This window comes from Hippopotamus amphibius, chromosome 9 (genome assembly GCF_030028045.1).
Source record: "Hippopotamus amphibius kiboko isolate mHipAmp2 chromosome 9, mHipAmp2.hap2, whole genome shotgun sequence".
Lineage (NCBI taxonomy): Eukaryota > Metazoa > Chordata > Mammalia > Artiodactyla > Hippopotamidae > Hippopotamus > Hippopotamus amphibius.
In genome coordinates, this window is record NC_080194.1 from 39129890 (window position 1) to 39144472 (window position 14583).

At 38.2% G+C, this 14583-nt stretch overlaps 1 protein-coding gene across 1 annotated transcript; it reads right to left on the reverse strand.

The window, feature by feature from the left end:
- Nucleotides 1-3341: 3341 nt before the first annotated feature.
- Nucleotides 3342-4352, reverse strand: LOC130861406 (olfactory receptor 52B6-like). Its single transcript, XM_057750256.1, has one exon. The coding sequence runs from the start codon at nt 4350-4352 to the stop codon at nt 3342-3344; it is 1011 nt and encodes a 336-aa protein (XP_057606239.1).
- Nucleotides 4353-14583: the final 10231 nt, after the last annotated feature.

Sequence of the window (14583 nt, forward strand, 5' to 3'; positions counted from 1 at the left end):
ATTTGGTAGTGTATATATGTCAATGCTACTCTCTCACTTCATCCCAGCTTCCCCTTTGCCCCCCAACCCCCCGTGTCCTCAAGTCCATTCTCTGCATCTGCATCTTTATTCTTGCCCTGCCACTGGGTTCATCAGCACCATTTTTTTTGGATTCCATATATATGAGTTAGCACATGGTATTTGTTTTTCTCTTTATGGCTACTTCACTCTGTATGACAGACTCTAGGTCCATCCACCTCACTACAAATAACTCAATTTCATTCCTTTTTATGGCTGAGTAATATTCCACTGTATATATGTGCCACATCTTCTTTATCCATTCATCTGTTGATGGGCATTTAGGTTGCTTCTATGTCCTGGCTGTTGTAAATAGTGCTGCAATGAACATTATGGTACATGTTTCTTCTTCGATTATGCTTTTCTCTGGTTATATGCCCAGTAGCGGGATTACTGGATCATATGGTAGTTCCATTTTTAGTTTTTTAAGGAACCTCCAAACTGTTTTCCATAGTAAACTGTACCAACTTACATTCCCACCAACAGTGCAGGAGGGTTCCCTTTTCTCCACACCCTCTCCAGCATTTATTGTTTCTAGATTTTTTTTATGATGGCCATTCTGACTGCTGTGAGGTGATACCTCATTGTGGCTTTGACTTGCATTTCTGTGTTTCTGTGTAGTCTTCATTATATTTTCTCTTGTTAACAGTTAAGTTAAGCATACTCTAGTTATGCTTTGTCCTCCTTTTCATCAAACTTTTGATCATTTTTTTCTTACAGTTGAAGGAAAAATTAGCCTTTTGGCTATAATATAACTTGAAAATATTTCTCCCCAGTTTGCCATTGATGTTTGACTTTGTTTATGGTGTTTTCTTCCCGTGAAAAAAAGAAAGGAATTTTTTTTTTTTTTACTGGAAGATTATAGAGCTGTCTCGGTGGGAGAGACATATAAACAGAAGACTGAGTAAAAGGAGGCGGTGAGCCATGTAAAGATATAGAAAGCATTTCAGACAATAGGATTAATAAATACCAAGCCCTGAAGATGAAGTGAACCTTCTTTATCTGCAAAATAACCAGAAAGTCTGTGTGTCTTGAGTGGCATAGTTGTATTTAAAATAATGCCTACAAAAAATTTTAAATGCATTTAATTTTGACATTTCAAAATTATATTTGGTTGAGATCAGTTACTGTAAACATTGGATTAAAATATTTTTCTTTCAATTCTTGTTTTCTTCTTCCTTTCTCTCTTTAGAGAAACAAAATTGGAGTACAATCCATGCAATAGGCTTAGGTCTCAGGACAGCTTTTTATTAATTATGAGGTGATGAGCTCTTAAGTTGGATGAGCTATTAATAATTAAAACAACAATTCAAGTAAAGCTATTATTTATAAAGAATTTATTACATGCCAAGTACTATTATATGATATATATGTGAATATATGCATATATGTATATCTATACACTATATGATATACTCATATAATATATAATATACCCTCATATACTATATGATGTACTATATAATATATACTTTACTCATGTACTATATAATATATATTTCTCATCAAATCATTAAGAGAAAGGTACTATTAGTATTTCCCCTTTAAATATGAGAAAGTTGAGACATAGAGCAGTGAAGTAACTTGCTCAAAGTCACATAGTTAGTATACAGAAGGTTGAGAATTCTAACAAAAATCCAGAACCCAAAACTTGACTGCTACTCCTGTTTTCTACTCCACATAATAAATACTAATAACTTCTCTCTCTAATTCTCATTATATTGTCTTCTGGATGCGGAAAGCTATGTGGAAAGAAGAAAGAGAAAAATGAACTGAATATTCATTGAATGCTTACTATGTAATAGATACATAATGTTCTATCATCCTCATCTTCTTTACCGATGAGTAGAAAATGAAGTTTGTTGGGATTTTGCAACCTCTAAAACTCATTGAATAAATAAGTAGTAGATCCAGGCTTTAAGTAAGTCACCATCCCGGCACCTAGTACAGTTCTTTCCTCTACTTGGCACTGAATCCCAGGGCTGAGAAGAGCTAACTCAAACAAGAATAAATGTTGAGCAGAAAAGTGGTGTTAAAAGTCTTTAAAGTAAGAATTTTATGCACATAAACACATATTGCATATTTGCTATGTGCAGGTTCTCATGCTTTGGAGCAAAAGAGATAAAAAGCCTTTCAAAATAACCTCTTTCTTCAAGGAATGCATTCTAGACATGGCATAAAGTCACCGATATGAAAAAGATCTCTGATAAAACAGGAAGAAATAGTCTCAGGACCCAATAAAATAGTGATTTAGATGAAAAGAGGTGGAGAATCTTAAAAGATGGATCTTTCACTGTGGGCTGAATATGGAAGTGGACAGAGTTGAGATGAAAGCTAGGTGTTTGAGGATGAGTTGGTCCTGGGCTAAAAGTCAGATTGAATTGCTCTTCTCAATCTCACAGTAAGTCAGGCTAGACTAATCTCTGGTGTTAATAAGTAATGAGGAGTGAGCAAGCATCTAAGTTACATATAGGTGTTTATATTTCTTTAACAAGTTATTAAAGAATATGTATATCTGTGGCTGTTAGATACAAGTAGGTATTTGACTTTTCATTTTAACGATGACTATAATTTTCAAACACAAAGCATATTTGGATGGAAAAGAATACTCTATCCCTATAGAATTATTTATATTTTGAGGAGAGCTGTTCCTGAAACAGGCGACAGTAGCCCAGGATTATTTGATAAGAGTTTTTGAAATGGTATGTTTGAATTTAAGCTGATAATAAACGGAGGCATCCATCGACATATGCTGCAGTGTGTTAGCATCTCTGAACTTGAGTATATATACATGTGTAATTATGGACATGTGTAGCTGGTAATAAATATAAATATCATCGCAGTGGACTATGAATTTCTAGACATGACAGTTCTCAGGCGTTCCCATTGTGAGGAAGCTATTGAACTAACAAATATAAATGTCAAAATTATACAAGTGTTTAGGTACTGCATTAAGGAGAAAAGGAAAGTGGATGCTGAGAAAAGTCCTATTTAGATGGTAGATTCCAGGTAAGTTATCACATTTCCTCTTATTAGTTTTGCTTGAGATAGCACAGGATCAGAATTTATTTGAATAATAATTAGAAGAAAGTGAGTTGGGTATTACTATAGATTTCTAAGGCAATTAATCAAAGATGGATTTAAGTAGAACATGTATTTAAATCATTGGAACATGGATGAGAATAACACGGGGATAAATGGAAGACGTAGAGATGAGGAGAGTGTGAATATAGAACAGTTAATAGGTATAGAAAGGGATTAAGTTGAGGTCAAGTTGAGAGCATTTATTTAGATTCCTTGACAAGACTTGAAAACATCTGTTTAGCCCCTTCCAAAATCTGCTTGGTCCTCACGCCGTAAATAATGGGATTGAGCATAGGTGGGATGACCACATAGAGGTTGGCCAGGAGGATAGGGACATAGCGTGGGATGTGGCTTCCACCAAACCTATAGGCAAAGACAGAAAAGAGGGCAGGGATGTAAAAGAGTAGGATGACACAGACATGGGAGCCGCAAGTGCTCAGGGCTTTGAACCGGGCGTCTCGAGAAGGGAGTTGGAAGACAGCTTGGAGGATGTGAATGTAGGAAACAGTGATAAGCATGATGTCCAAGCCTGTGGAGAGTAGAGCAGCTGCCAACCCATACCAGATGTTGATGGAGATATCAGAACAGGACAGACGGGCGATGCCCATGTGCTCACAAAATGTATGGGCAATGATGTTGATCCGGCAGTAGTGCAGGCGCTTGAGGAGAAAGATGGATGGAAACATGATGATGAAGCTGCGGACCAGCGTGGCAGCGACGATCTTCCCAATGGCTGTGCTGGTGAGGATTGTGGCATATCGCAAAGGGGAACAGATGGCCACATAGCGGTCAAAGGCCATGGCCAGGAGGATTGCAGAGTCAGCCACAAAAAGGAAGTGGATGCAGAACATCTGGGTGAGGCAGCCATCAAAGGAAATGTGGTTAGAACCTCGCCAGAAGTTAGCCAGTGCTTTGGGCATGGCAGAAGTGGAGAGCAAGACATCGGCACTGGCCAGCATGGACAGGAATATGTACATGGGCTCATGCAGGCTTGGCTGGGAGAGGATGACACCAATTAAAATGCCATTGCCTGCCAGGGCAGCTACGTACATGGTGCAGAAGGGGATGGAGAGCCAGATGTGTAGGTGCTGCAGCCCAGGGATGCCAGTAAGGAAGCAGCCCACCAGGCGAGTATCAGAGTTGTTCACGGCAGCTGTGTTGTTAGCAGATAAAAAAGCCATGATTTTCTGCAGAGACCTCACCTGTGCCATAGAGGAAAAATAGCTTCAGACTTTGTGTATATTAGCAGAGTGCACATGAAGGCTTACAGTCAGCCACAAGGTCTGCACACACTCACAGATCCTATAACCATAATGGGCTCTGCACACATGCATATTGTCTATAGGAAATCACACCCAACATCTGCACAAAGTACACAGCCCTAGACCCTGCCCACAGACAGCCTCTGTGTCCTTATTCAGTGCCCCGCCCCATACAGCTATAAGACTTTCAGGCATCTGCAGGGCTCAAAAACAGTGCCAGACTCAGTAGAGTGCCACAGGTTTGGAAAAGAGCAGGAATAGCTAGAAAACCAAAAACAATCTCTATAAACTCTGTGGGTATCTGAACTGTACTAAGCTCTGCAAATGTCCCAGGCTCTGCCACAAAGGGCAGCAGTCTCACACCAAAGAGCAATTGCCTCTGTCCAGCGGACTCCATGGACAAGTAGGGCTGGGATCAGTGGGCACTCTCACTATGTCTCTTTCCACCAGTCACAGATGCTCTAACAGTTACAGAGGCAGTGATGGCTGCTCTGGCATTTACAAAGAACACTGGACTGGGTGTGAACAACCCTAGCTTAGATATCTCTGCCAGTTAGACTGTATGATTTTGAACAAGTCACTGTCTTTTCTGAGAAACAGTTTTTTGTCTATTTAAAACTTTTTATTGAAGTATAGTTTATTTACAATGTTGTGTTAATTTCTTCTGTATAGCAAAGTGATTCAGTTATACGTATGTATATGTTCTTTTTCATATCCTTTTCCATTTTGGTTTATCCCAGGGTATTGAATATAGTTCCCTGTGCTATATAGTAGGACCTTGCTGTTTATCCATTCTATATGTAATAATTTGCATCTACCAGCCCCAAACTCCCAGTCCATCCCTCTCCACCCCCCTTCCCCTTGGCAAGTCTGTTCTCTATGTTTATGAGTCTATTTCTGTTTTGTAGAGAAGTTCATTTATGTCATATTTTAGATTTCACACATAAGTGATATCATATGGTATTTGTCTCTCTTCTGAGAAACAATTTTCTGCTTTTGAAAATAGCATAATTGTTTTCCTATTGGTGTGTTAAATAAAATTTTGTCTGTGGAAGCCTTATTAAATTGTGTGGTGCTTCCTGAGTCACCTATGTGGCTCTGAAATATGGTGCTATCACCCAGAACATGAAGGAAGATGTGGAACAATGCTTCTCAGAGTGTGGTCCCCAGACCAGCATCATCAGCGTCACCAGGGAACTTGCAAGTTCTTAGACACTACCACACGCCTAATGAAACAGAAACTCTGAGGTTGGAGCAGCAACCTCTGTTTTAGCAAGATCCCCAGGTGATTCTAACTCATGTGAAAGTTTGTGAACCACTGATATAAGAACGTCTTTACTTTCTCCCCTTTCTGATCTAGATGTCTATCTCACAGGACACCCCAAATCTACTGCTGCATTTATATTGCTTTTCAGGCTCCACATCTACTTATCCAAAGAACTCCCAATTCGTTTCTGCTGTATTCTCTGTGAAAATGTTCAGACTTCAACTAAATCTAACCAGTGCTTTCCTCAGCTCACACTGTCAGGATGTGAAGAAAATGACATAATCATACAAATAGCCTTTATTATACGTTAGGCTACTTGACCCCTCCTTAGTCCTATTAAATTATTCTCACAATGACTATACAACTTGTAGCAGTGCCCAAATTCCTGTTCCTCTCGAAGTTCCCTCCTACTTAACTGAGACTTCGAGACTGTCAGGAGCCAACTCCTCATCTTATTATTCCACTCCTGTAAATTTATCTGATCTCTGCAAGCACTCTCCTCTCATTTCCTCTACTCTCAGAGGAAGTCGTGTTGATGTCTCTTCTGCATTTCTATGTTTCCTATCTTAGGGCTATAATATATTTTACTTTACCTAGGCATGAGAAAGCCCCATTAAATATTTATGTATTCATTTGTTTATTTATTTAGAGAGTGCAAAGACAATATAAATCAATTATATTTTTTATACTAGCAGCAAACAACTATAAAATTAAATTGAACATTTTCTTTTAATATTTAACTCAAATTGTCAGAGCCTCTACACTAAGAATTACAAAATATTGTCAGAGGAGATATTTTTAAATGTAAATAAATGGCAAAGTATACCATGTACACAGATCAGAAGAACCAATTGATTGTTAAAATATCAATTTTCTCAAAACAAATATGTATTTTAAAATTTAATTTAATTTTTCCAGGTTTATTGAGGTATAATGAACAATTAAAGGCTGCATATATTTAAGGCGCACAACATGGTACCTTAATATGTGTATACATTGTGAAATGATTACCACAATCAAGTTAATTTATACACCAATAACCTCACACGGTTGCCACTTTATTTTTGTGGCCTTATCTTAAATTATTTTTAAAACAAGCTGGATATACAGACACACACACACCCCCACCCCCCAAAAAAACACAAAACCCCACAAATATACATATATACATACTTGCATGTATGCATATATTTATAAACATGCAAATGTGTATACATACGTATGTATACATATGTGTGTATATTTTCAAGAATAATTGCCCTAGTTATGCTCTGAATTCACTTTCTTTCCTACCTCATCATGGACTTTGTTCCATCAATTATCCCCTCTCTGACTTATCAGCAGTTACTCCTAATTTCCTGAATCTTGATGAAAATTCAAATATTTCTAATCTTAAAAGCAAACAAAAAAATTAACAGCTACAATAAAAATATCTGATTCACCTAGCTTGTTTCACTTCTTCTTTCAAAATCACCTTTTTCATTAGATACTTCTTTTGGCTTTGATTTCTTTACCCTCTACTGGTTCTTCTCTTGCCCCTGACCTTCCTTTTCAGTCCTCACAAAGGGCTTTGCTGTCCCTGAAGGGAGGTTTACTGTCAGTGTTTTCTATTGGTGTCTCTATGCTCCCCTCACTCTTCACTCTACCTGGCCAATCTTGTCACCTGCCTTGTCTTCATTTAGCCTGCTTGTGCTAAGACACCCCAAATCTATAGTTGCATTTATATTGCTTTTCAGGCTCCATATCTACTTATCCAAAGACCTCCTAACTGGGCTTCTAGGCTGCAGTCCTTCCAGTCTCTAAACCAGCCTCCGTATATAAATTATATTTGCAAAAGATGATTTTGAGTACACTACTTACTTGATCACAGATAATAATTTCCTGTTGCCTAATAGATTCATATACACATGTTCTTTGCTTTCTCCACTGATACTGGTTAAGATGCATGTCTCTGAACTGGCTCTTTTATACACTCCACTTCCGCTGTCTTCATCCTCCCCTTTCATGTAGCCAGTTTATATTTCTTGTCCAGGAAAACTTTCCTCATTCCCCAAGGCTGGGTTATGCACTTCCTCCAATATTCCTCTGCAGTTATCCATTTCTCTCTCTAGGATTTATCACACTGAAATATTTTCAGCCCCAATATATTATGAGCTGCCTAAGAGTTAGGGCTGAGTGTTATTCACTGGTGTCTGGGATAGAGTTGACATGCAGTGAATTTTTTAAAAAGTGAGAGAATAGGTAGGTTCCCACCCACTCAGCCATATAAGTTCACACTGTGAAGGACACATACAAATACTATAAAAATCAGGGATTTATAATCATAGGTCTTCTGTCCTCACATTCTTTTCTTATCTGTAGTCTGTCATTCATTGTGCGCATTCTTTCTACAGCACCATTCAACATGCTCATCCTCCACTACACGCTCCCTTTGTCAGTCGCGTCAGCACCTGCGCAAACTTTTCTTCTCCGATTTCAGTTCTTCTACACCATCAGCCTCCCAGGCAGACTCTGTTCACATTATCTCTCCATCATTCATTTATGTGACTTCTATTTCCCTCCAGTTCGGGCACCCATTGATGTTGCCGCACCCTCAAACCAGGGAGCAACCCCAAGCACTCTGCTTAAAGTTGTCTCTCTGGCAGCCTCTTTTTTTCAGAACTTCCACTTTTTAAATGGCCAGTTTCCTTGCACACTGATTCCTGCTTCTGTTGTCTTTGGAAAAATTACCAGAAAAATTGTCCCTTATATTTCAATGAATTCCTTTTTCCACCTGTTTTTGAACCCTTTACCTGACTGCTCTGTCCAGGAAATTTGTCCTTTTTAAGTGGTCCCCTAAATGCTGTAGAATAACTTGTCATTGCTCCTCAATGTCTGAGGACAGAATCTCTGTATCATATATGATTTTGCATCTTCCTTAGGAGCCAAGGATCGCTTACTGATCAATCTCTCCATCCTCACTTGGAAATTGTCCCTCCAAACTACCCTTCTCCATCTGACTTCCCAGGAAAACACAATTCACTCTAGCTACCCTAGGCAGTTTTTTTTCTATCAGCCTCCTTGAACATTGACACAGAACTTTCCACCTACCTGGTTCCTATTCTCCTTCCATCCGGCCATATTAATAACCTTCTCTCCTTCCAGAAATATCTGACCCAGACTTACCTCCACAATGCCACCTTCTTAGTCTTACAGTTTCTCAATTCAGCACTTCATACGCAGCTTAGGTTTCCTTAATATATATAATTGAGTCTCACACCTTGCCTCATATGGTGTTATTCCCTCCTCTCCTTTGGGAGCAGAGATTCTCCTCCTTTTGTGTGTTTCCTTTCCTCAGCTCCAACTTCATACTCTGCCATTTGGGCCAACATGCCTCTATTCAGCCCAAGGATCTAAGGCACATAGGGATATAGTTTGGCATATAGCCAGGTAGAAGAGAGCTATTGATAAACACTCTGGGAGTCTGGGGCTGTGGGGGATGGTCAGCGCCCACTTTGAGTCTCTTAGCCTGAATGTTTCATTGAACTTGTTTTTGCATTTTCCTTTCCAATACTAGATCTCTTTCACGCTTTCAATCCTGCTCTTTCTCTCTTCCCATTGGCCTTCCTAAAGCATTTCCTCTTAGGCTTCTTTCATTCATCACTTTCCTAGTGTCTGTTTTCAAATCCTTGTTTATTTTTCACCTTAGTGCTTTTTCATCACTCCTTCACTGCCACTAAAAATCTAGTCTGTTCATCCTAAAGGAAAGGATGTGTAGAGATTGTTGCCCCTGCTCATTTAAAAATCTGACAAGGCTTGATCCCTTCTTTGGGTCAGGATTTTAAGTCAAGAGATAAAGGAATCATGTCCTCTTACCATGAGTAAATATCAGTAATTAAAATAAAGCAATGGGTGCACGGCGCTGTGAGAGTCCAGAGATCAAAAGAATAATTCTGCCTGGTGTTGTTAAGGGAGGCTTCACAGAGCATCAAATTGCAGCTGGAACTGAAAAGAATGTGTATGTGTATACACATGTGTGTTATGTGTATACACATTTGTGCGTGTAGATACATGTGTATAAGTTATTGTGTGTGCCGCTTGAGACAATGAAGGTGAAAGGAGTTTACAGATGAAATAAATGCTTTGGTGAATTTGGATTGAGGGTAAGATGGAAATTAGAATTCTACAACCAAAGCAGAAATATCAGAGACTAGTATTCAGGAAATAGGAAGAAGTATTATTCTGTCTCAGGATCTTCCAAAATTAAAATGACTCCTCTTTTTGGGCCAAGCTTTATTTAATTTTGTTTGTCAAATGAAATAAAATTCACCTTTTTAAAGTGTACAGTTAAGTGGCTTTTAGTATGTTCATTAGGTTTGCTGAAGCATGGTCACTATTTCCAGAACATTTCCCATACCCCCAAAATAACTGACATTCCCATTAGCAGTCACAACCCATACCTTCTTCCTGTCAGTTCCTGAAAACCACTAATTTGTTTTAAATAGATTTACCTATTCTGGACATTTTACAGGACAGTGAGTCCTATAATTAATAATAAAATGTTATTAATATCTTACATTAGTATGACACATTTGTTATAATCAATGAATGAATATTGATGCATTAGTATTAATTAAGGTAAATATATATTAATTATAGTCCATTTCTGATATAATTTGTATCAGAAAAATATATTTTGTTTACAGTGTATTTGCAGTAGAAATACTGGTATGGAATTCTTTAAGATTATTTATGCAAACAACTCTATGGTAATTTTGATAATAAATAATATAATTTATGCATACATATACATCCTTTATTATATACAACAGCTAATAATAATTAACATCTTTTGAGCATTAAGTATATGTTTTATAGTTCAGGAAATAACTCATGTTTGTTAGAAAGAGCTATAACTTAACACTACTTATTTTGATATAGCATTCTAGTATGGCATATATCTACTACATTTCAACAATCACTTTATAATTAAGTATATTTGTTCCAAAGAATTATAATCTTGTTGATTTAATAAAGAGGACAGTCAACAGTAAAGATAGCTTCTATTTCTGTGACTCAGTTTCTTTTTTTTTTAATTATTTATTTATTTATTTATTTATTGGCTGTGTTGTGTCTTTGTTGTTGTGCGCAGGCTTTCTCTAGCTGCGGTGAGCGGGTGCTACTCTTCGTTGAGGTGCATGGGCTCCCCATTGCTGTGGTTTCTCTTGTTGTGGAGCATGGGCTGTAGGTGCGTGGGCTTCAGTAGTTGCAGCACATGGGCTCAATAGTTGTGGCTCATGGGCTCTAAACCCCGGGCTCAACTGTTGTGGCTCGTGGGCTCTAAGGCCCAGGCTCAATAGTTGTCGCGCACAGGCTTAGTTGCTCCGGGGTATGTGAGATCTTCCTGGACCAGGGATCGAACCTGTGTCCCCTGCAGTGGCAGGAAGATTATTAACCACTGCGCCACCTAGGAAGCCCCCTCACTGTTTCTTAGAGACATTTTGTTTTACCTGGTTTTGTTCTGAGTATGGTATACTTGTTCTAAATGCTCAAATCATCTATGTCAAGAACTATGAAGAGTCTGAAATTGTATTTTATTTGCAAGATAACAAGTTAGCCTGCCACAGTTTCATGAGGCCAGTAAAAGACACAAAACTTCTGGATCAGAGACAGAACACTTTAGTACACACAGCAGTGGCAGATTTCTCTAGTTTTTACCTAATGTTCTCTCTTTTCTCCAGAGTCCCATTTAGGAAACCTCATTACATTGTCGTCTCCTCAGGTTCCTTTTGGATGCAACAGTTTAGTTTGTGTTTTCAATCTATTACTATTTTACTTTGATTCTTAAAAATAACTTTGTGTGTGTGTTATATGTTTTTATCTTAAAATGGTAAATTTTTTTATATTGTTGGAATGGATGGATTTGGTATCATTGTGTATTCAATTTGATTTTTTGCCATGGAATTCCAAAGTTCCATGAAATTCAAAACTTCCATGATTTCCCAAATTCCTCTGATGCGTTGAAGTGAGAGAAAGAGCATTTCATGTAAGGAACTGAGAGATCTTCAAGAACTCACTCACACAGCCAGAGTCAAAAGAATAAATATATTTTTAGGTAAGCATAATTTTATTTGATCCATTTTTACGTGCCATAATTGTTATACCAAGCTAATCAGCATACAGCCACCTTTAATATTATGTTCTGTTACCCTTATAATATTCTGGACTTGATATTTATGTCTGATTTAGTAAGATGCAAAGAATTGCTAGCATCACAAAGTAACAATGTATTGTCAGTTCTTTCCACAATATATAAAGCTTGGTCTGCATTATATATCCATCACACTGTTATAAAAAAAACTCAAGTATGAGAAGTCTCTGTGAGACACTGAGATCTATGGTAGTTCTTTTTTTTGGCAAACCATTAACATGATAAAATGAAAGGAAAATATGGGAAGTGTGAAAAAAAAGTGATGTCAAGAATAATCTTCAGGTTTCTACTGTAAGCAGCTAGATGTTAAGGATACTTCTCCAGAAACATGGTGGGCATTCAATAAACAGACAATGATCTAAGGGACTGGTTTATGTAAAAGTTTAATTCATCTTGCTCAGAAGTCACCGAGTTTCTTCAGTCCAAAAGGTATTTCAATGCAAAGTAGAGACCAGAAACCCCCATTCAGTGAAATAGAAGATGATATAATAATCCAGGAAAACCCTCACCTGATGGAGGAGTTGAGGCTGAGGGATTGAATGCACCAGAGTTTGGAGGACATTGCAAGACTGATTTTCACATCTGTCCTACAACCATATCATCTTGAACTCACTAGCATCTCTAATCAATCAACGGTCTTTTCTCCAAACGTTCACATAAACATCTTCTGGGACCCAGGATTTAAAACATCATCATCACACCATTCTTCTGAGTCAGAACCTGGTGCCTATGTACTTTAATTCATTTATTCCTTCAAAAAGTATTTTTTGATTGTCTATAAATAACTAGTCTTCGCAGGCCATACCTTGAAGAATCCTAGCACTTTCTGGTTTCTTACCTCCGTCTAAAATCCAGGATCATATGCGTTGTGTGTATGCTGGCATTTACAGGCTAGACAAATGTTAATGTTAACAATTAGGTACTAACAGTATTGACTTGGGACTGGAGTCCCTGAATCCTCCTAGGCTTTAGAGCCCTCATTTTTCAGAGTCCCCCAATTCCCTGAGCAAACCAACGGGAGATAAAAGGTTATGCCACCCAGATGTGACTGTCTTTCTTGGCTGGAATTAAATTAGTTTCTCCCCATGCCTCACCGTCTCATCTGGGTACCCTTCCTTTCTTTCCCTTTATATGTCCTCTTCAATTATGTTATGTTCTATCCTGCATGTCTCTGTTCTCATCCTTGGAGCTCTCCTCTACAAGCTCTCTAGTGGCTGTCTAACCCAGCACTAACCTCAAAATCAGGTGTCTGTGAGTATTATCTGAGGGTGGTAATGTTAGTGATGGTGGTTCAAGTCTTGGGGAGGCAGAATGGGAAAGACCCAGGTAGTATAAAGGTCCTGGTCGGCAGAGCGAATGCGTAGTGAATGGAGCCTCAAAGATACACACATTCTAATCCTTGGAAACTGTGCATATATTATTTACAAGTCAAAGAAGATTCTTGGTTGGTAATCAGCTGACTTTAAAATAGGGGGATTATATTGAATTATCTGAGTGATTCCAATGCAATCGCAATGGCTTTTATAAGTGGAGAGGGAGATAAAAAAGTCCAGAGTCAGAGAGATATGTGACTATAGAGGTCAGAAGTCAGAATAGGGAGATGAGAGAAAGACTAAATCCACAGTGTGTGTGTGTAATTTTTTTTTTCTGGCCTAAGTGAAAGATTTCATTAGAAAATCAGAAAAAAATAAGTAAACAAGGACAGAACTAAAATGTCCTACTGAGGCTGTGTGAGTGGTTATTCCATGAGAAATCTTACCTTCTCCCACTCTGGAAGAGACACATGGAGACACAAAATGTGTCCTTAAGAAGAGTTCTCGGGCTTCCTAGGTGGCGCAGTGGTTAAGAATCCGCCTGCCAATGCAGAGGTCACGGGTTCGATCCCAGCTCCAGGAAGATCCCACATGCCGCGGAGCAGCTAAGCCCGTGTGCCCGAAAAAAAAAAAAAAAAAAAAAAAAGAAGAGTTCTCAATCACTAACAAAGGATGGCTACATACTTAGGAAAGAGAATCTAAGAGAGTAAGTAGGAAAATAATATAAAGCTCAATATAACTATCTGATAATTTGTTTGGTAAAACAATTAAAAGCCGTGATTTTATAAGCAGGGGGAGTCGACTGCATGTTTCAGCTACACTAGAGCAGGTTTCTTGGTGACATTAGCACTTGTAAGGATCAGGAGCAATAAGTATTTAGAAAGATTGCATTTCTGGAAAAGACAACAGTGTAAGCATTTAAATGTAGCAATGATGAAGAAATACAGAGAGGCCTATATGGATACATTTTAGGGAATAGTGTCCTGATAATTTCATATTTTAAAGAGAGCAATCTGGCAGTATAAGGTGAAGAAAGGGCTTTCAAGACGCTGGAAGAACTGGAATTCTTATTGTATGTTTCCAATTAGTGATTAAGGTGACTTGCGTAGGTGAGGAAGTGGGATAAGAAATGGGATAAGCTGATCAAACAGGGATTTCAAAAAAAAGTCATATGAGATGGCAGATGAGATATAGAGACTGAAGGAGAAAGAAGAGTCACAGCCAACCCTCAGATTACCATGTACCAGCAGTGGGAGAATGATGTGATTATAAAGTGGGCTCAGGAAGTTGACAGGTGGAAGAAGACAATGAGTCTTGGAGAATTGATGAGTTGACAGAATATTTAGAAGAAGATTTTCTTCCAGATATTGAAGAGGTGGGGGTAAGTAAGCATTAGTAGATTCACTTACC